Source organism: Salmo trutta, chromosome 31 (assembly GCF_901001165.1).
Source record: "Salmo trutta chromosome 31, fSalTru1.1, whole genome shotgun sequence".
Classification (NCBI taxonomy): Eukaryota; Metazoa; Chordata; class Actinopteri; order Salmoniformes; family Salmonidae; genus Salmo; species Salmo trutta.
The window spans coordinates 14,356,445-14,378,674 of record NC_042987.1 but is presented as its reverse complement, the minus strand read 5'-3'; the positions used below and the strand labels follow the sequence as shown (position 1 = coordinate 14,378,674).

At 39.3% G+C, this 22,230-nt stretch overlaps 1 protein-coding gene across 9 annotated transcripts in view; it reads right to left on the bottom strand.

Annotated features, from left to right (window-relative positions):
• st18 (ST18 C2H2C-type zinc finger transcription factor) overlaps positions 1–20,305 on the bottom strand; it is a 41,406-nt gene extending 21,101 nt beyond the window's left edge. For 3 of the 9 annotated variants that reach the window (XM_029725361.1, XM_029725363.1, XM_029725364.1), the window contains exons 1-5: positions 19,808–20,305; positions 5,330–5,448; positions 2,132–2,183; positions 1,192–1,222; positions 536–729 (exon numbers count right to left, since the gene is read on the bottom strand). In XM_029725361.1, coding sequence (XP_029581221.1) covers positions 536–729; positions 1,192–1,222; positions 2,132–2,183; positions 5,330–5,448; positions 19,808–19,967 — 556 coding nt within the window. In that variant the 5' untranslated portion in view covers positions 19,968–20,305. Of the gene's footprint in view, positions 1–535; positions 730–1,191; positions 1,223–2,131; positions 2,184–5,329; positions 5,449–13,318; positions 13,466–19,803 lie in introns of those variants that run through there. The other 6 variants (XM_029725362.1, XM_029725366.1, XM_029725367.1 and 3 more) reach the window with 6 other exon arrangements.
• Between the last annotated feature and the right edge of the window lie 1,925 nt (positions 20,306–22,230).

Below are 22,230 nucleotides of genomic sequence, written 5' to 3'. Positions count from 1 at the left end.
CAATGCCAATGTCCTCCTCAGAAGGGGAGATGGTTATTTTTAAGACTCAACATCAGCTTGTGTTAATAATCAATCAATGAAGTGTATATTCTACACTCAACTCAACTAACTTCTTTAACAGCAACAGATGTGATTCAAAACAGAAGGGTCTTCAAGCAAACACGATCATAATGTTTCAATTCTCAGTGTTTTCAACCTATTTTTGAATGGCTTTTCCCGAAAAACCAAACACATCAGAAAAAAAAGAAAATGAGAAGTCCGAAATCTGGCCTCATCAAAAAAGTGGGCGAAAAGCCATGCCAAAAAAAAAATCATGACAGATGAACTTCAATCTGAGGATGTGAGACAGACACAACTTATGTAGACCCAGCAGTGTCGTCTTTCACTTCCAGTACATAATGACTATGGGGTCTGGCTGATGCCGGGCCCTAAAAGGCAATTGAGAGGGACGGAAATATGAATGCAACAGATGGGATTTTAAAATTCAGCGTCAATTGTTCATCAAAACAGACAAAACAACAGGACATCTGTCTACCTGCTGGAGTGTCAATGTTCCTCAGCTCTTCTTTGTCCTGTGACGGTGCCAGGTCCTCGTTCTCCTCCTCACAGCACGCCTCGCTGGGGCTGTAGTGGCGGGGCCTCATCAGGAGAGACTTTCTCTTGTTGACGGGGGCGCCCTGCACCCCTTCCTGGGCGAGTCTTTTCCTAGCAGCCATAGACCCATATGTGCTATTGTGGGGGGATGGATGAATAAAAAGAGCAACGGGGTCAACAAAGTGCCATAGCCGTTACCGGGGTTCATCTGGAAACTTTGAACTGAAAGTGAACCTAAAATGTAACATTGTCAGTTTATTCACCGATTGTATTTTTGTGGGACTCAGAAAGTACAAGTGTCATTTGTAGCTAGAGTGAAAAAAAGGTCAACATTAGGTTGAAGAAACTGTATTTAGCTGAGATGATGAACAAATCCCCCAAAAATACCATTAAAAAATGATGTATGTAGAAGCAGTGAAGAGCTACGGGGACAAATGTAATTATAACCATTATTATCAAGATAAGAGCATGGCCAGCATACCACATCTACTAACAAAGGATGCCTATTTCACTCTGTATTTAAGGACATAGAAACCCGGGGTGAGTTAGAGGATATCTGTAAGAGTTTATTTTCAAATAGAGGTCATGAACCCTTACCCGGGAGCCTGGGTGATGCATTCAACTGGAACTAGAAACAGAAGCAGAAGCAGAGGTATGTCAGGTAAATAGTCATGTTCACATTTCCTTGGTGGAGTGACTCAGGCTCTGCATCTGTCTACTTGGGAAACAAAATCTTGATCAAGGCTACTGATCTAGTAGCTCCACCTTTTGGATAACCAGTCGGGAAGGAACACTGTGGCCTACTACTGTACACTCATGGTAGTGGGGTGTTCGCCTAGCATGAATTTTGGAGCGTACTCTAGCAGATTATCTATAAAAAAAAGAGTTAGTGTTACTTGTCAAAAAACGTGTTGCTATATTTAAATGTTTTACTATTTTTTTTTTTTTAAAAGCTTTCTAATATGAACAAAATTATCGCAAAGATTCCCTTTATATTGATAACAAATCCACTCCCCCAATCCACTGTAGATCATCCTCCTGACAGCTTTGACAACATGATCTGAAAAGGCAAATCGATTTTCCCAGAGGGCCACGCAGCACAGAGGCAAATCTCATTCAGAGGTCCACTGTATTCCCATGAAGCACAACTCCATAATACATTTTCCAGATGTAGTAATGGCTCTGGTGCCACCAACCAGACTTCAGAGGCTTTGAAAACTAGCATAATGGCATCGCCTGTCTAGAGGTTTTCAATCACACTATATATATATATATATATGCACTCCTTAACTAATTTGAGCCACTGTTCCAATTTGATGAAGTAATTCTCCATCTGAGTAATGTAATGGCAATGCAGTGCTCTTCAAATTGGTAAGATCATTCGTTAAAATTGACAGTTGTAAAGTTGGATTGTTGAACTGATATCCCCCTAGACCCCAGAGCTATATAAGGGGAATATGTATGAATAGCTGAAGCGCTCGGTTACTGCTATTGATGTGCTTGCCTGAACATGGTAAGAGTTGTTGAAGCTACTCACCTTTGCCCCCGTTGCATGTTCGAAGTGTGTTATCCTCTCCTTCTGAATCCATCTGTAAATAACGAACACACTATGTATCATTATGCATGTAACCCTCATTTCTATCGAAGTACAGATTCTGTAAATATTGACAACTGGGGAGTGAAAAAATGATGTTAACATTTTATCAGCAGACGGTGGATCCATTTAACGTTGGAGAGCCCTTGACGTCAGTGGTTGAAGTTTATTTGAAATGATTTCGACCGTTCCTATCAACAATAGCCTATATTCCCCCCGAAACATTGATGTAGTTACGTGCAAATTATCTGTGGCATTTAATCGGTGTAGAGTCACGAAAACACATGTAGCATGTAAAAGCAAAATGCCAAGCTAAGGTGAAGTTAAAACAAAACAAAAAAAACTTTGAGGTGGGAAAAATGTAATAATGCAAAATAATGACATTAAAGTGCAGGTGGTAGCGTACAGACAGACAGTAGTGTGTTTAGACCAAAATAGTTGTTAAATTCCATCCACTCTCCCTCGCCACCATACGTGTGGATCCCAAATAAAACCTATTAAACGTAATTATTCCTGGCTGATGGCGGTGTATAGTGGTCACAGGCCAGTGAAATCTGTGAGTCACAGGATCCGCTGTTACTTTTCCTGGTAATGGGAAACATGACTCCTCTCTCTGGTTTGCTGTTGTGATTGAAGGCACTGACCTGTCATACATTTATAATAGGGGAGCAGGTGTGGCAGTGATGAACCTTAATTTCCTTTAATAAACCTTTTATGTGCCACACTCTTAATGCCACGCCGGGCCCTCAGAGGACCTGCACATAATAGGTTCATTACTTTTGATTACTAGGGCCCTATTGAGACAAACAACTACCCAAACACTATAGATGACATTCTGTAACAACTAATGTACCTGATTACTTCATTACACTTTTTCCAAACAGACACACACATGCAGACAGACAACTCACTCATTTTGTAAGCATTTATAGATACTGTGTATGTGCTACAATGTCTACAGTAACACAAATACATTTCAAATTCAGCTAGCGTAATTGCTGTATTCATTTCACAGGTTGACAAATATTTACAAATGATGCACCTCTGTGTTATTGAGAAGCAACACTCACATTATGTAAATCTACTTGTTTTAAACAATATTTCATAATATAACCTCTTGTACCAGAACATTTAATACCTTATTTATGCTCTGTAAATTAAGTATTTCGATTCCTCTTTCTTACAAGTCAAGCCACAATATCATGTTTTATGAAAACACTAAAGCGTTATGGTAACAAGTATTGAATATACTAATGCTCCTATCTACATTAGATCCCCGGTGACCTTGGTTCTGACACTGAGGAGTACATACAGTAATTTCACTGATCATTTGTCAGCAGATCAGTCTTTTACAAACGCAGTCAATATGTTTGTGAGAGAGTTCAATGACGTACTGTACTCCTTCAAATGCCTGTATCTATTAAACTAAATGTATTATTGAGGGGAGACGAAGGAACCGATCGAACCTTTTATGTTCAACATTATAGTTTCTGCTTCATGAGCAGCACAAAGGTTCTGAGAGGGTATATAGAGGATGTGCTTTTGGCACCCATTTGACAACTGCTATCGTCGGTCCTTATACTCAAAGCTGTTTAGCTGTATCTAATTCTGCAGAGGAGGAATCGGAAGTATGGTAATGGAGCAGCTCCAGTGGATGTTTAAGGGTATGAGAGAGAAGTAGAAAACTTGTGCAGACAGGGAGAGAACGCATGACGTTCAAAGAGTATTTACATGGGCAGTACAAATAGATACATACTATTCAAATAAGACCTTGTTTGTGTTTAATATTTACTACACTCTCAGGCTGTGATTTGTTTGTGTCATATATTCCTGACATGCCACAAAACTGTATGACATTATAAATGATGATGGCTCTTTGGTGGTCATTGGTCAGTACAAAATATGTCCCCGTTTCTTCACTGTTGACAGTGTGATCAAAGTATTTTTAAAGAGGCTATCCTTAAACAAAGCTGTCCGGACATTGTTATGGTTTCAGTTAGCCAATTTGGACTCATAAACTGGGAGGCATGGTAACCTTCAGCCTACCTTAAACCTTAAGTAAGATACATTACTTATTAGTTAAGTGCTGTGGTATAACAACAAAGCAGCACACTCAGCGAAGCTAGCTACACATCCCTGCATATGTAAAACAATATCTGAGTCTGTGATTTCACAGGGGTCAAAAGGGCGTTGACACGACACTGCTAAACATGCTGCTCATCCAAAACATCCTGGCTACCACTTCCATTAGCCTTAGAAATACACAACTATATCCGTTCACAGGTAAAGTGAATTGGTAAAATATAATGTTATTTTTTTTCAGGACATCCATGAGCAGCATGCTATAATATCCAAATGTTACTAGAAAATATATACTGAATAAAATGTAAACGCAACATGTAAAGTGTTGGGCCCATGTTTCATGAGCTGAAATAAAAAAATCCCAGAAATGTTCCATACGCACAAAAAGCTTATTTCTCTCAAATGTTGTGCACACATTTGTTTACATCCCTGTTAGTGATAATTTCTCCTTTGCCAAGATAATCCATCCACCTGACAGGTGTGGCATATCAAGAAGCTGATTAAAAAACATGATCATTACACAGGTGCACCTTGTGCTGGGGACAATAAAAGTCCACTTTTGCCACACAACTCAATGCCACAGATGTCTCAAGTTTTGAGGGAGCGTGCAATTCAATTGGCATGCTGACTGCAGGAATGTCCACCAGAGCTGTTGCCAGATAATTGAATCTTAATTTCTCTACCATAAGCTGCCTCCAATGTCATTTTGGAGAATTTTGCAGTAAGTCCAACCGACCACATATAACCATGCCAGCCCAGGACCTCCACATCCAGCTTCATCACCTGCGGGATCATCTAGGAGTGGGCGGGGAGTATTTCTGTCTGTAACAAAACCCTTTTGTGGGGAAAACCTCATTCTGATTGGGCTAAGCCCTCTCAGGCCCACCAATGACTGTGCCCCTGCCCAGTCATGTGAAATCTATAGATTAGCACCTAATTCATTTATTTCAATTGACTGATTTCCTTACATGAACTATAACTCAGTAAAATCTTTGAAATTGTTGCATGTTGCAATTATATTTTTGTTCAGTATATATACAAATATATTATTAGGCCTACCTTTGTTTGCAGTTTTCTGGGCAATATATACGACGTGCTGCAAGGTCCACGCAGTCCACCTTTGTTGATGTGTGCACAATTGTTGACTTGTTTCAGGATGTGAGTGAGAAATTCATTCTCTGTAAAGACAAATATATATATATATTTAAGCAATAAGGCACGAGGGGGTGTGGTATATGGCCAATATACCCCGGCTAAGGGCTGTTCTTAGGCACGACGCAAAGCGGAGCATTCAAGGCTCAAACCACCCAGTTTATATATATATATTAAAGGTATATATATATATATATATATATATATATATATACCTTTAATGCAAAATAAATAAATAAAAGGATAAAATAAAAAGTGGAGTGGAAAGATACAACTTTAGAACTGTTGTGAGTTATCTCACCGAAATGCACTATTTTCAATTTTGTATAGAATCAACTTACCATAGTATATTTAAGCAATAAGGCATGAGGGGTGTGGTGTAACGCCAATTTACCATGACTAAGGGCTGTTCTTAAGCACGACGCAACACAGAGTGCCTGGATACAGCCCTTAGTAGTGGTATATTGGCCATATATCACAAACCCCCGAGGTGCCTTATTGCTATTATAAACTGGTTAAAAACGTAATTAGAGCAGTAAATATAAATGTTTTGTCATATGTGTGGTATACAGTCTGATATACCACGGATGTCAGCCAATCAGCATTCAGGGCTCGAACCACCCAGTTTATAATGGATAATGAATTACCGATAATGATCTTACTATTCCAAGCCTCACTGCTAGCTAAAGGTTTCTGGTCATGATAGACATACATGGTGAGTAACGTGCAGTCAGTCTGAGATGGTGGGGAGCAGGAAACATGATAATACCTCACATAGTGGAATGAAGGAACAAGATGCAAATTGATTGCTTGACAGAGATTGAGCGCAGTCTAATTAATACAAAACATCCAAGAGGGAAAACAAGGATGAACACAATGAGTACATTAAGCCTCTTCACTTCACAGATCTTATTACAGGAATTATTTATTTCGGTTAGCTTTGAAAAAGAAAAAAAAGGAAAAACAGAAAACATCATCTTAATTAAGGCACTCAGAGCATTTCCCCTCTGGAAAACAAAAGGGAGGACTCTGGGAGACATTAGCATAAGAAAAAAGAGACCCACTACTATTTGAGGCAGGCCGGTGGGTTTGTCATCTTCTGAGTCATATTCCTGCCCCTCCCAACAAAAATAGACAAATAACGTCTTGCTCTCGGAGGACTATTTGCCCATGTGTGGGGCAGATTTCTCTGGGGATACTGAGTTGCCTAATGCCTGATGCTCAGGGTTTCTATGTGATTCTCTATGTGCTAATCTGGCTGCTTTGCTTGCTGTCCTTGGGCCCAGCCCAATCCCCATCCTAACCCCATCTGCTACCTTTCCCACCACAGAGGAGAGGAGAGAATGGGACTGACTGACTGGGACTGGGACTGGGAGAGGAGAGGGCTTCTCAGTCCAAGCAGTCATGAATAACCATGGCCTCATCCACTGTTTGGAGAGGGGTTGAATGGGGACCGCTTATCCATTGGATATGTTACTTAGGATCCAACTGTGGTTTCCCCCTGCTCTAATCAAAGGGAGGTGAATGAATATAACATAAATGCAATCAAGCCTATATTGTTCATAATTATTGTTCACCATTGCTGTACATACTACAAGTGGGAAATATACATATGATTACAGATATGAGGTTATTTGCTTGAATTCAACTTCAAAAGGTTAGCCATTGACAAGGTACTGCGGTTTTTCGCATATTGTTGATATTGAAGGAACCACTGTTGCCACTTATACCACTATCTACAATGACTACTACCACTTACTACGACTAGGACTACTACTATTGTGGTTGATTACCAAGACACTAACGGTGCACCTGTATGTCGCCATCTACACAAGTGGCGTTGTTACTATTTTGACCCATCCCAACAACTGCTGCGCTGCTACTGAGCCAACTAATAGGGATATTCATGAGTACAATAATCGTCACCATTGACCTTGAGCCATTGAAATGTCCCCTTGTTCCCAGCTTATCCCTGCACTTGGGACACCCTCGTGTAATTAACGTCGGCACTATTGTGATAAAGTAAAACTAAGTCAATGACACTGGCGGCAAATCATTTAAAAACCAATACAACCTTACAGTTGTGCAAGTAATATTTCAAAGACCATGAAAAGGAATGACATTGTTTACATTTCCTTCAGATTGGGGCAGAGGCAGGACGATAGCTAGGCAAATGAGATTACACCAAATAAGATGTTTAAAATGTCAGCTCCCTAACACTCACCCCAACCAACTGTTATGATTAGATTGCACTTTTAACATAATTACTGTCTAAAGCTGTGTGCGGAGACAATGCATAAATAACGAAAGAGAGCTCTATCTGAACTGATACCTATCCTTTTTTTCCCCTCGCCGGGCCTTTTCTCTTAACCTTTCTTTAGCAGTATCATTTTGAATTATGGGGATGGGTAGATGCTCTGCACAAGGTCACTGTCTGTTCAGTCCCCCCCCCTCTCCTGTTTTTGTTTCCTCTTCCAGAGGCAGACTATACGAACGAAGGGTTAAAACTGGAATGGATTTAATTATGGAATGAATGGAATTATAATGCGCCTGCAGCAAGTTTTCCTCCTTATTTATTAAAGCAGCTGATGGGCCAGGTTTGATGAGCCACTTCTGGCATAATTGAGTCATCACACAAAGAGGGTTCATCGCATTCAGAGTGGTTTTATCAGCAGCAAACAGACCTGATTACTGGCAATTACACTCTGATCTATGGGAAGGAGAAAAAAAAGGCGAAATGTGCGGTGTAACTTCTGTGATTATAGTTTATCCCAGGAAAAAATGTCACATTCATTTTACATGCTAAGTGTTTTCTTTTTCTGCATAATAAAGAGCAAACGGCAAGAGATATCACAATTTACTTTAATATTTCCTTGTAATGAATGTCTACGTGTATATGGCAAGCTGATCATAATTGTACATGTAACATGGGGTTTTGTTATCCTCCACTGTGCTTTGAATCAGCAATATGTAAAGTGTTTTTTTTTTTTTACAACAAAAAAGGTACGCTTTACAATAATGGTGGTCGCTTGTGTGCAGACAGTGATATAAACCTTGTCAGTGGAGAGCCAAATTGAAATGTTATATGATGGTAAGGAACACAGAACTCCTTTCACCACCTTTCATTGACATGCAAATTCATTCATAGTGAGTTAATCAAGCCCTGCTCAGAGACTATTTTGATAAACAAGTTTTTGAAAAAAGGATTTTCTATTTGCAGTGCTGTGACCAGGCAGCCATCAGATGCCCTCTGCCTAAAAAGCTAGCAGCTGGACATTAGAATAATAGCTAAGAGACGTTTTAGGAGGGGGAGGGTGAAAGAGAGGAAGGGGGGGTCTCTGATTTTCCTATTCATATCAAAGCCAGCCTTTAGAATGATTGGGACATTCTCTTTTAGATTTCATACAGATGCATTTTATAAACTCTTGAGAAAATTAGGGTAACGTTTCTATAAAATGCAGTATCTCATATTCGTTCCATATTAACAAACGGGTTCAGAGACGTTTCATTATTGGTGACTTTCTTATGATTCAGAACGAATAAAAAAAAGGACCTCGTGAGAAACAGCTCTGTGACAACACCTGCAATTTTACTGAAAATTGTCTTAAGGACTATAGAAGTTCAAAATATCATACACAGTAGTGGTCTTTGTAACGCTCCCAACTCATCCCATCAAAAATCCTCACAGTATACCTCTTCCATTGTGAAGATTGTATATTCAATACCATGACAAGATGACAGAATGTAGAAAGTAGAAAAAGTCAAAACAGTAGAGAAAACTGTGGACAGTGACAGCAAGTAGGATAAAGAAGCTAAGCCAGGTACATGTAAAGTACAAATGCAGGATATTAATTTCAGCCAGTTTGCTCTAGCAGGAAAATAATCCTGCAGCAACAGGAAATGTGAATTATTATGTATATTATAATAAATGAACATATTTGTAGGGGTTGATACATTTTTTTTGTTAGCGCAAATCAACTCTGAAACTTCAGAGATAGAAATTACAAACTTGAGGAGCCTTTTTAAAACTCAAATACACAACAAGTTAGCATTTTCTGCTGTGGAGGGCAATTCTCAGCAATAAAAGAGCAATCAAATGCAGATCCTACATCTTTATGGAAGAAGCCATACCTGACTTGCCTAATTCCCCACTACATCAGTATTGAGAATGTAATATACATTCAATGAGAGAGAGAGAGAGAGAGAAGAGAAACCATATGAACAATCGCCAAATTGTAGAACACCAATCCATTCACATAAATAAAGTAAAAGGGAGACAGAATATCTTCTGATCAATGGACTTTCACTTTTTACGCATCAATTTCCTCATAGAGGGGCGCTTCCAGACTTCTAAAAGACACTGAGACAAAATCTTGAAGACAACTGTGATTTCAGACATTACAGTCTCTCATGCAGCCATCTTGGCCGCTAAGCAAAGTGTTTGTGTCTAATGCCAAATTAGTACTTTTATACAAAATTGGCTTCTTTCTTATCACTTCCCCAAGACTGAGAAGCTTCAATAAAGAGGGTGAGGCTCCCCAGAATTTGTAACAGACAATTAGGAGCCTGGCTGGCCAGCCACTATTGCTTCAATGATTTGTTATGATGGCATAACTACAGGGGAAACTCGTTATTGGAGCCAGCTAGCAAGACACCCCATAAAAGAGTCAGACGGTGACACCTGCGCTGAGGTGATTTATAAATCTTGTAATCACTTTCCAAAGTCACCCCAAAGCCTTCCCTTCTCAATTGAGCTAATCTGGACCAGGACCACACCGTCATCGTGGCACAAAGTCCAGATTGGTTCTTCTTCTTTCGCCATCAGAGAGCCAATTTCAGGTGGTTTTATTTACAACATTTGGGGTACCTTTGTAGTTATATTATTCTATGAAATATGGCTTTTTAGATCATTTTCAATTATCAAATATCAATCTGAATCAGAACAGAAATTTGGAGAATGCAAAAACAGCAGATTGCTTTGTTTTGTGGAATGGTTGGCTACCATGCTAGCTATAACTACCAAGATAAATAATACTCCAAATTAAATTTAGCCTACATTACAGGATTGTACCCATTTACGTTTCTTTTCCGAGGCACAATCCATTAACACATATGTTATATTAGTTTGCATTTTTGAAATCATCAGTGAAGATAGATTTTTCAAAACACTAACACAGACTAATTCATTGACAGGTGTTTTGGGGGAAAGAAGTTCCAGCCCGGGTGTCTGTCATCACTACAAAGTAATCCTGGCCATTGTTCCTGCCCAAGGAGACCCTTTTCACGCAGGAGGGTTGCCTGAATGCTACCAGGTGGTCGGCAATTTGGAGAAACGTAGTAACCGTTCAAGCTAATCCCCTTGCCACAAAAGGCAGGTCTCCCATGTCTAGAGGCCTCAGGGTTTAAGGGAAAAGTTTACATAGTACACACACACACACACACACAGACAGACACACACACACACACACACATGCACCCTATACACACATGCATCCACACCATACACAAACACACACACTGTACACAGTGTTTGTGTGTCTGAAAGGAGCCAGGCAGTGCTGTAGCCTGATTCCTAATCAGATTGCGCTGAAGTGAACAGCTCGCATGGCAGCTGTAGTTTTCCCAGGGTTAATTACCTTTCACTGCTCTCTCTAAATGAGTCAGCTGTTCCTGTCATTAAACAACTCCACTCTATCTCTGCTCCTCTGTCCTGCCCTGTCCTGTCCTCCACACATACACAATCACACGCACATATACTCAAAACACGCAAAACACGCAGACACACATGTATACGCGAATAGACACACACACAACAACAACAACACAAACTCGATCCATGTCTTCTCATCCTGCACCGCCACTCACATCCAACAATGTTCTGGATATGGAGCCAAAAAAAAGACTTGGTCACTTTACTAATGAAGAGTTGGAGTCAACGGCTGTTAAAATAGAGGCCATTATCCTTTACTTTCAGCTCCAAACATGTATTTATGCTCATGCAGATGGGATGCAGAATACTAGCCCCTCGTCCTGTCAAAGGGGGATAATACCAATCTGTCAAGGTCTCATGTTATCTGGCTTCAACTCTTACTGAGTAAGTATATACATTTAGAAAGTAAATGATCCCAATAAACACAGACACAACCCACATACACATGCGCAGGTGGACAGACGTACACACACACACACACACACACACACACACACACACACACACACACACACACACACACACACACACACACACACACACACACACACACACACACACACACACACACACAGTTTGTGTGTGTTCAGCTCTACTCTCTGATATAGCTGTGCTGTCATCAATTCTGAAAAATTTCCCAGCTCACTGAGCTCCGTGGCTCAGGATGTTGGGGGAGTTTTAAGTGATTTTTGCCACTGTGTGATCCCCTGGCCACCTGGATTACAAACTCTAGTCCTTTAACTCATGCCAGTATAATTCCGTGTTAACTCGGATTTACCTCTGGCATATGAATTCTCAGCCTGCATCAGCTTTGTTTGGAATGAGTAGTACATTAAAAGTATTGTATGCCTTATGGAGATGTCTTACTGTAAAAATCCTTATTTTGCTCGAAAAAATGCAATAACGCTTATAAAAGCAATTTAGTTATTCTAATGGGGGAAATGAATACAATAGTTTCCATTGACCATTTTACAAATATTGTTCAAAACCAGGAACAACTACAATACCATGCAGTTAAATGCCTGTAACTATGACAATGTACACATTCGGTGTGTGGTGCAGTCAAAGTATACAAGTTGGTCATGTGTACCGTTAGCCAGCCTGTTTTGGCAGTTTATCATGCTTAATATCATGGTTATCGAAGCGATCGTGATATAAAAAATATGTCTGGAGCAGCCCTAGAGGATCTGAATAAAGTATTATCCAACATCTATACAATCTCCTCAAACACACACACACACATACACACACACACATACACACACACACACACACTTCTGGGATAGAAGAGTTAAGCCCTGACTATAGTATTTTGTACTTAAAAGGTTAGCAGGGCTGTTTTAGAGTTTGGACCAAGCTTGCCAGATCAGCAGATGGTCCATGATTATGATTATATGCATCAATAAAATGAATAATCTTTAACAAATGTAAATTTGACTTAACTCCAGGGTTTAATAAAAAAGATGGACTTTAACCCACTTTGCAGTCTGCCGGCCATGCATGATATTTTGATACACTTAAATGATGTAGGGTACATAATATACTGACATATATGTAAACCAGCCTAAAACTGTAGAGAATACTACTGCTACTGTCCCGTGAGCATAGGACAAAGTCTAAGCCAGAAATAAGTTTAAGTCAGAAAAAAAATACTTTATGGACATGAACTGAATACACAGACAGATATTTAGTAACTTTGTAATATTAAGAAATAGCCAAAAAGAATGCACTGAAATACACTACCATGTCCCCTTTAAAACAACCTATAAAACTTTTATTTTCAGCACTTGGACAGCGCTCTAAAGAACTGAATGCATACTTGAGTTTGACCAGAGGAGTCACGAAGAAACTACCATGACGTAATGGAGGGGGTTCCTAGCGTGTCAAGTCACAGTAAGGAAGCAAGCAAGGAGAGGAAACGGTCTCAACTTCATGTGGTAGCTGGGTCTCGTCCTCTATCACATTAGCCAATATGTCTGGAAGTGAAAGTCTCCTTAGAAGCTACGCTAACCTTTCATGAATCTACTAATCTGTTGAGAGCATTATTTACTCTGAAAGCTCTGCATTCACAAAACAGACACAGATATACTCACTCACTCACTCACTCACTCACACGTAGATACACAGACACACAGACACACAGACACGAACATTTCCGACAGGACAGAATTGTTAGCCTGACTTACCATGCCCCTTTTAGCCTTTGTTTTGCCTTTCATAGTAACATCAAGGAGGTGATGGTTTTGAAGGAAATCGGAGAGGGGTGGGTGGGTAGCCAGGCTAGTCCAGTGTGACGCTGCCGCGTGGTGTGTGTGTGTGTGTGTGTGTGTGTGTGTGTGTGTGTGTGTGTGTGTGTGTGTGTGTGTGTGTGTGTGTGTGTGTGTGTGTGTGTGTGTGTGTGTGTGTGTGTGTGTGTGTGTGTGTGTGTGTGTGTGTGTGTGTGTGTGTGTGTGTGTGTGTGTGTGTGTGTGTGTGTGTGTGTGTGCGCGCGCGCGGGGACACTGTGATATTCAACGGAGCAGCTAAGCTTTTTTTGTAGCCTTTGTGTCATTCACTTAACAACCAATCTCATTAGCTGGCAGGCTACAATGGGCTGAATTATTTTCTGTGTAAATACACCACATGGTGACCCTCAAGGTAAGACCTCTGAAGGTCTTTTTAATCACATAAAAGATGGAATCCCCCCCAAAAATCAATGACCAAAAGAATGAACAGATTGCCCCTAAAAAAAAGAATTGAATAAAACATTGTGTGGAAGATATTCCGTTTTAGGTGTGAGGTAGACAATTTCTGGTTTAAACGATCATATCAAGACATGGTTTTATGTATTTAGACACATATGCTTATAATTATATGGTGATGAAGTTCAGCATATTTAAGTATGTACTGTATGTATGTACTGTATGTATCTATGTATCTATGTGTATCTATGTATAGATCTGTGCATGTATCTATAGATTTATGTAGCTATCTATATACTTGATCTATGTATGTGTCCATAGATCTATGTAATGTATGTACAGTATCTTTGTATCTGTGCTTTAGTTTGTTACATTTTTTTTTTAAACATTTCACTTTAAATTATAACTGTATAAGCTGTTACAACATTCAATTTTGATTCAAATTTAAATTGAGTCCAAAACTTTTAATTCTCAAATAGCTTACAAATCATTAACATTTTTTTTTTTAAGAAATAGGAAGTGAAACTATAAGACAATAAATTGTCAAACAGACAAAAAGGCTGGACATTTCTGATAATGTTCTACACATTTTGCTTTTCTTTTTGCAATTTCACTGATGCTGTGTTTGTAGAGCAGCAGACCTATAATTCCTTGCAAAATGAATTATTGTAAGTACTTGCAGTCATGACAGCTGTCTATAAGCATCAGGGACATGTCTATTGGCCAACTTGACCCTTGTTAGAAAACAAAACAAAACACAAAAAGAGAATAGTGCCTGGGACTGCCGTGCAGGGTCACTGGAGATTTTCCAGACAAACACAGAACAGGGGAAGGGAGGGGGGTAAGAATAAAAAGGACAGGCTCAGAATCTCATTTTAACAGACCGCACACAATCTGGGCTCCCACAGAACTATCTCTGCCTGACCGCTTTCTATTTATCCCTTATCAGTGTTTACCAACCGCTAGTTTTCTTTCATTCACACTGTGAGGCAGTTCTCTTACTATCAGTCAACAGCTGACACCGTGGAACAGCCTCAAAGGCAAGAGGAAGGGATCAAAACTAAACCAAAGCTGTTTAAACAATACAACAGAGGAAATAAATTCATAAATCCTAATTCTTCCCAACCCACAAGGGTACAAGCAGATCCTTTATAGTTAGGCCAACAAACAAAACCGCAGCCAATGAGGTAACATTACAATCAAGGTAATGTTAAAATATATTTTGAATAAAAAAGAGCGGAAACAAATCCCATGTCATTTTAATTAGGGACATCGCTTATAGCTCCAACATGTCAAGCATACAAAACCACTCACTAAAAACGATACATTTTTACATCTATTCTCTTTTAAAAATAATACTACCTGTTCACTTTTCAGTGAATTTATTTCTAGATAGATCACATATGAATATATCAAATGATCTGAGTTAGGTTATACAACATTTATAATATCAAAGTTTTATATAGTATTTCAACATTTCGTATTTATCACTAAATACTTATCTCATGGTCCGCATAAGGAAATATCTAACAACTGCTACTTCACAGCCAGGAATAAATGTATAGTCGATCCCACTCAGATCCACAAGAGCATTTTAAACATATATAGCCTTAAGTACATTGATCTTCAGAGGATTACTGCTTCATCATTATACAGAATCCATTATATATACTTAACCCATTGTGGGTTTTATATTAATTTGATATAGCCAAAGCACAAATATGGGTTACTAAACATCATATTGGCTGAAATCCTATACATATAGATCTGTAAGAAGACCAACATGACAATAAAACAGAGGCAGTGCCTTCAAAAAGTATTCACACCCATTTACTTTTTCCACATTTTGTTGCATTATAGCCTGAATTTAAAAGAGATTCATTTGAGATTTTGTGGCACTGACCTACACACAATACCACATAATGTCAAAATGGAATTATGTTTTTAAAAATGTTTAACAGTTAATAAAAATTGAAAGCTGAAATGTCATGAGTCAATAAGTATTCAACCCCTTTCTTATGGAAAGCCTAAATAAGTTCAGAAGGAAAATGTTCTTAACAAGTCTTAATAAGTTGTATGGACTTGCTCTGTGTGCAATGATAGTGTTTAACATGATTTATGAATGACTACCTCATCTATGTACCCCACACATACAATTATCTGTTAGGTCCTTCAGTCAAGCAGTGCATTTCAAACACAGATTCAACCACAAAGACCAAGGAGGCTTTCCAGTGCCTCGCAAAGGGCACCTACAGTATTGGTAGATGGGTAAAAATAAAAAAGCAGACATTGAATATCCCTTTGAGCATGGTGAAGTTATTAATTAAACTTTGGATGGTGCATCAATACACCCAGTCACTACAAAGATACAGGCGTCCTTCCTAACTCAGTTGCCAGAGAGAAGGGAAACCGCTCAGAGATTTCACCATGAAGCCAATGGTGACTTTAAAACAGTTACAGAGTTGAATGGCTGTGATAGGAGATAACTGAGGATGGATAAACAACATTGCAGTTCCTCCACAATACTAACCTAAATGAAAGAGTGAAAAGAACGAAACCTGTAGAGAATAAAAATATTCCAAAACATACATCCTGTTTGCAATTAGGCACAAAGTAAAACTGGAAAAAATGTGGCAAAGATATGAACTTTATGTCCTGAATACAAAGCTTTATGTTTGGGACAAATCCAACACATCACCTCACTGAGTTCCACTCTTTAAATTTTCAAGCATGGTGGTGACTGCATCATGTTAGGAGTATGCTTGTCATCTGCAAGGACTGGGGAGTTTTTTTTTATCAAATAAACGGAATAGAGCCAAGCACAGGCAAAATCCTAGAGGAAAGCCTGGTTAAGTCTGCTTTCCAACAGATATTGGGAGACTAATTCACCTTTCAGCAGGACAATAACCTAAAAGGCCAAATATACACTGGAGTTGCTTGCCAAGATGACATTGAATGTTGCAGGGTTGCCTGGTAACAGTTTTGACTTAAATCGGCTTTAAAATCTATGGCAAGAATTGAAAATGGCTGTCTGGCAATGATCAACAACCAACTTGATAGAGCTTGAATAATTTAAAAATAATAATGTGCAAATATTTTACAATGCAGGTGTGCAAAGCACTTAGAGACTTACCCAGAAAGATTCACAGCTGTAATCGCTGCCAAAGGTGATTCTAACATGTATTGACTCAGGCGTGTGAATACTTATGTAAATGAGATATTTCTGTATTTCATTTTCAATACATTTGCAAAAATGTCTAAAAACAGGTTTTCACTTTTTTGTTATGGTGTATTGTGTGTTGATGGGTGTGAAAAATAATCTATTTAATCAATTTTGAATTCAGGCTGTAAGAAAACAAAATGTGGAATAAGTCAAGGGGTATGAATACTTTCTGAAGGCATGAAAAATACAATTTTGGTGTGAATATCAGTGGTTGGCCGAAAACCAACCACATGCAGCAAAAAGGTTAATTCAGCATTGTTATAACAAATACATACTGCTGTTGTACATTTGGGATTTCAAATTCATTCCCAATCATACACGAACAGAACCGCTTTTGTGGAATTCTGTTCAAAAGTTAAGTAATTAATTACATTTATCCTTTCACCAGCTGCTCAACAGCAGATGGAACATTTCTGAAACCTTGCTGAATTAAATCCACATAATTCATTTTCATGGATTAACTAAGTGAAGTTTGAGTGTGGAAAAACAGGACACTGAACGCTGAGCATTTCCTGCAATTATTTTCTACTGTAACTATTTTCTGCCTGCAGTGTTTCACAATGCTCAACAGTTACTTTCTCTATATTTGACTTGCTCTTCAATCGCATTTTTTGAAAGGTAAAGTGTGCTCTTGTCTTGAATAACTATTTGAATCTATTCGTCGAGTTATGGAGAGATTTGTCGAGTGCAAAGTGACAAAGTTAACAAGTCACAGGAGGGCACTTGATATCCCATAGAACAATCAATGTATCGTCACAGAACTCAACTTAGCAAGCTTTTCACAAAGAAAAAAACCGACATGCAGCAGTGGAGTTTGCCACTTCACCTCCCCCTCTGGACAACAAAGTCGTTACTCTCTAGGTACCATGGACAGCTCCTGTTGTCATACAGGAGCGCAGGCAGATTTAACATTACCCTATTATGTAGCAACTGACTTGCTTGGAGCAGGAAGGGGGCTTCATAAAGTACAGCAAGAGTGTAGAGGGGAGATGACTGTTTACACTACAATACCATATCATCCGGAATCTTTGTGTTGTTGTAGCTGTGGTATTACAAGAGCATGTAAAGAGTGACTATATGATCATGGTCTTGGTGGTTTGTCTCAGTTTGTTACATGTCTCTAACTCGTTTTATTGGACATGTCTAACTTGAAAAGAATTATTATATATGACATGGCGTATCTGTATACCTCGCTGCCTTTTTAAAATGTCACAGGTCAAATGGGATTCAGGGATTTGGGAGTTGATAAATAGGTCATTTTGTTGTTTGTTTTATTTAGTATGGTTTTTCAATAACAGGATACAAAATGTAATATTTGAGAGGTCTGTTCTAAACTGTTCCAATAGGAACATGCTGTTTAAAAGACAAGCTGGAATGTTTTTTTAAATTTATTCTGCATGCTTACTTAAGCTTAACAAAACAACGTAAGGTAGAAATAGAAAACTACACAAACAAATATACACATTTTTACATCTTAAAAAAGAAGCTGATGCGAATTTACTGACTACTTTAAGGATTTTAATCCAATTAAAGTCTTCTCACCCGCACAACACGTTACGCCTGTATGTTAATGTAATCATGTGTACTATGCAAAGGCCTGGAAAAAATCCTGAGCTGCACTAGTTGTGTATTTCTCAATACACAACTCACTTATCAACCCACCAGTTGTCTCGATAAAATCCCTACCTACAGTATGTTATGAAAAATGCATTCATTTTCTTCCAAATTAGCCCTTAAAATATTCTCCTAGCTTTGCCCTTCCAAGGCACAGTCCTAAGTCTATTGATAGTTACCAGTAAATGATCAACTTTTGCAACATCCATCCTTCCCACTAAATCAACAGTTTCCCTGGAGACCTTGGAGTACTGTGTCTCTTTAGAGTTTGTTCAGTTGTAAGGTATGGACCATGTATGCCACCGCAAAGTCTCAATGAACACTTATCACCGACTATAATACAACATTTAGAATACAACAGGATTCCAACAAACATTCATTCAACTTTTGTCTTTGGTTACCGTCATATAAAGTCCTGCTGTACATAAGCTGAGTCCAAAGCTTAAAAAAAAATAATGTAAGAAACGGTTTCAACAACAAACTCCCATGTTACCGGAAGGCTAAGTCAAAGTTTAAGTGCATTACGGCTCGACAGTCGTGTGTACAGCTGTCACTGCGAAAGCCGTCCAGCACAACCTGACAATGCTTTGTCTCTACACACAATACTAACATGCGTTCTTCTAAGACCGTAGCTTATACTCTAGCTAAATTAAACACACAGCATTTGTGTAGACAGCATCTAATGTTATCTGGATGATAAAAAATAGGTCATACTTCTTAAAAAACAGTTTGAGCCATATAATCTCCTCTCTAACAGTCGGAGACCTGAGCAGAAGCTGTTTTCCACTAGGTTTTCTAAGAACACAGAACCATCCTGTGTTTAGCTGAAAAATACTTTCTTGAAGTGCACAATTTATATTATTTGTGTATTCATATCGTAAAACTAGTCATGGCAAACTCATTTTTAACACGTTAGTAGTCATCTGTCAAATAGCTTTAAGCATGTGCATTAACTGTAAAACAGTCATAGATGGTATATAGCCCTAACAGCTTTTGATGAAGTCATATGACAGCGTCAAACATCAAGAGGGTAAAAACGCTCGTCTTTCACATGCACTCACAGTCTACGATTGATGTCAATGACAAAAACAACTGACCACCAACACCAGCATAACCACTACATTACTATTATAGAAAATCATTTGACACAAACCTACTTCTATGATCCAGAAAGTTTGATTTCCCCCCAGTCGCTTGATGGCCGAGCTGGTGCTGTGTCTTTGAAAGGTAGTCCCCAGGAATATGACATACTGTGCCTTTGACAGCCTGGAGATAAGCACCTGCGTTCGGGTCCCTTTTTACGTCACACCTCCCCATTCACAGCCCTTCAATATGATGCACATTTGCACATCAACAGCAGACAACCCCCTCCTCATTCTACTCCCACATCCGCAAACACACAAACAGGCGCACAAGGAGGCAGATGCAGGCGTCAGCCCTCCACACACACAGTACACTACACACAATTACACACTGCACACATACGCGCACACATGAACACACGCTGATTTATCTTCATATTTTTTTTCCCTCCTTTTTAATTTCCACCCCTTATATTAATGCTTCTAAAACTTTCACTTGCTTTGTCATAGGACTGAGTGGGGCATATGCTCTCCCAAGCTTCCCATATATCACTCATCATGCAAATGAGCGGGAATGTCACTCCTCGGCAGCAGATGGCCAGGGATGATAACAATGGCTCAACAGACGAGTTTCAATGTCTGCGACTTTATCGCTACGGCAACAACAACCAAAGTATGTCATGAAAGCCTTGTCTGTTAATTTGATTTTTTTCCCCCTTCTGTATCTTAGTACCTGTCTGTCTTTTTTTTCTTCTCCTATTTGAATGAATGAATACCCCTTTTGTCCTAGACCTTTTCTGTTACCGGAGAGGACTAGCTATCAGTAAAAGGCAGGGACCTGGAAGTGATGTTTGGTGACTAAGGAAGGAAGGCTAGCTGCTGCATAGCAGATATTTAAGTAATTCGGTGTAATTCCTCCCTGTAGGCCATGTCAGCCTCCTGAGTTAGCTCATGCATTAGACAGGCCTGGATAGAGAGAGAGAAGGGGGAATAAAGAGAGAGAACAAACGCAGTTCTTACAAAAGCCCCCCAGCCCCAGCGCCAGTGATGTCACCCGCGTCCTGCTGACTCCTGTTAATACAAGCCCCCCGTAGCAGAGAGTAAACAGTGGAAGCGTTTAGCAAACAGGGCCAGATTACAATGACAAAAGGAAGCCACACTTCTGGGTGGAGCCTGGGGCGGGAGGGGAGGGGCAGGAAGAACGGCGAGGGGGGGTTAGTATGGGGGTACGGGGCCGTAGCTTAGCCTTTCAAATAAGTGATACCCGTAAGGGGCCTCTTAGAGATGCAAGCATCCCCTTCCCCAGCTGACAACAGGGGCCACCCAAACACGCTTATCTCTAGGTTATGCCGCTCCAGTCTCCGGGGAGAGACGTGTGAACACCATGTGTAATAATAATGAATTTTCTGTGCTTTTTTGTCATCTGCGAATTTTGGTTATGCAAGGCTGGGGACTTGAGGATGGCTGGGGTATATCATTACTTAAGGTTTGGCAGTTGATCATCAACTTGTTTAATACCTCATTTGAAAGTCTAATTTTGTAACTGTATTTCAAGAGCCATTGGTACATGCTGAAAAGAGGGACTGCCAGAGTACAGTCTTGTTCCTTTTGGTCTTTCTTTTGCATCATTCGTGTGAGATGGTGGTTTAGAAAATATGAAAGCATAGAGGCATCACTTTAAAAATCATATCAAATAATAAAAACATGTTCCTTTCTTTCCTTAGCCGATGCAGACAATCATAGTGAAAGAACATCATATGCATTTGTCCAAGAAAGTACTGATTACTTCATGTCCTGAACTACTGTAAGACTGTTGTAATGTGAGAATAACACATTGATCAAATAAAACCCTAAAAAGGATCAACTTGTCAACAACAATCCTGACAAAATGAAAACCATTACAGAGGACAGTGTAGTAGGACCAGCAGTTCGGTTTTTCACAAATTCAGTGGAAGTATAACGCAAACACGCAAAAAATATGCTTTGTCCCTGATTAATCTGTAAAAAGGTTTATCCCAAAGCCTACAACATGACCCGTTAACCAGCCTATAGTGTTTTCAAAACTATTTCATCAACAGGAAATACGCACAAAACTGGGGGGTGAGTTAGTGGAGGAATGAAAAGAGGAGTGGGTTGGAGGAAATTACATGTCAGAAAAGGGTTCACATTTCAAAAGTCCTGTTCGTGTTTATAGAAAGTGTTTGATTGCATTCAGAAAAGTATTACAATTGGTCACATCTGTGTCTAAAAGCTTTTTTGCATTCTGCTGCAAATTATGTTAGCAAAGAAGTGAAATGTCAAAGCACCCTATTGTTTTTGAGCACCATACAGGCTTTGTGTAAAACCTACATATACACTATATATACAAAAGTATTTGGACACCTCTTCAAATGAGTGGATTCAGCTATTTCAGCCACACCGGTTGCTGACAGGTGTATAAAATCGAGCAAACAGCCATGCAATCTCCATAGACAAACCTTGGCAGTAGAATGGCCTTA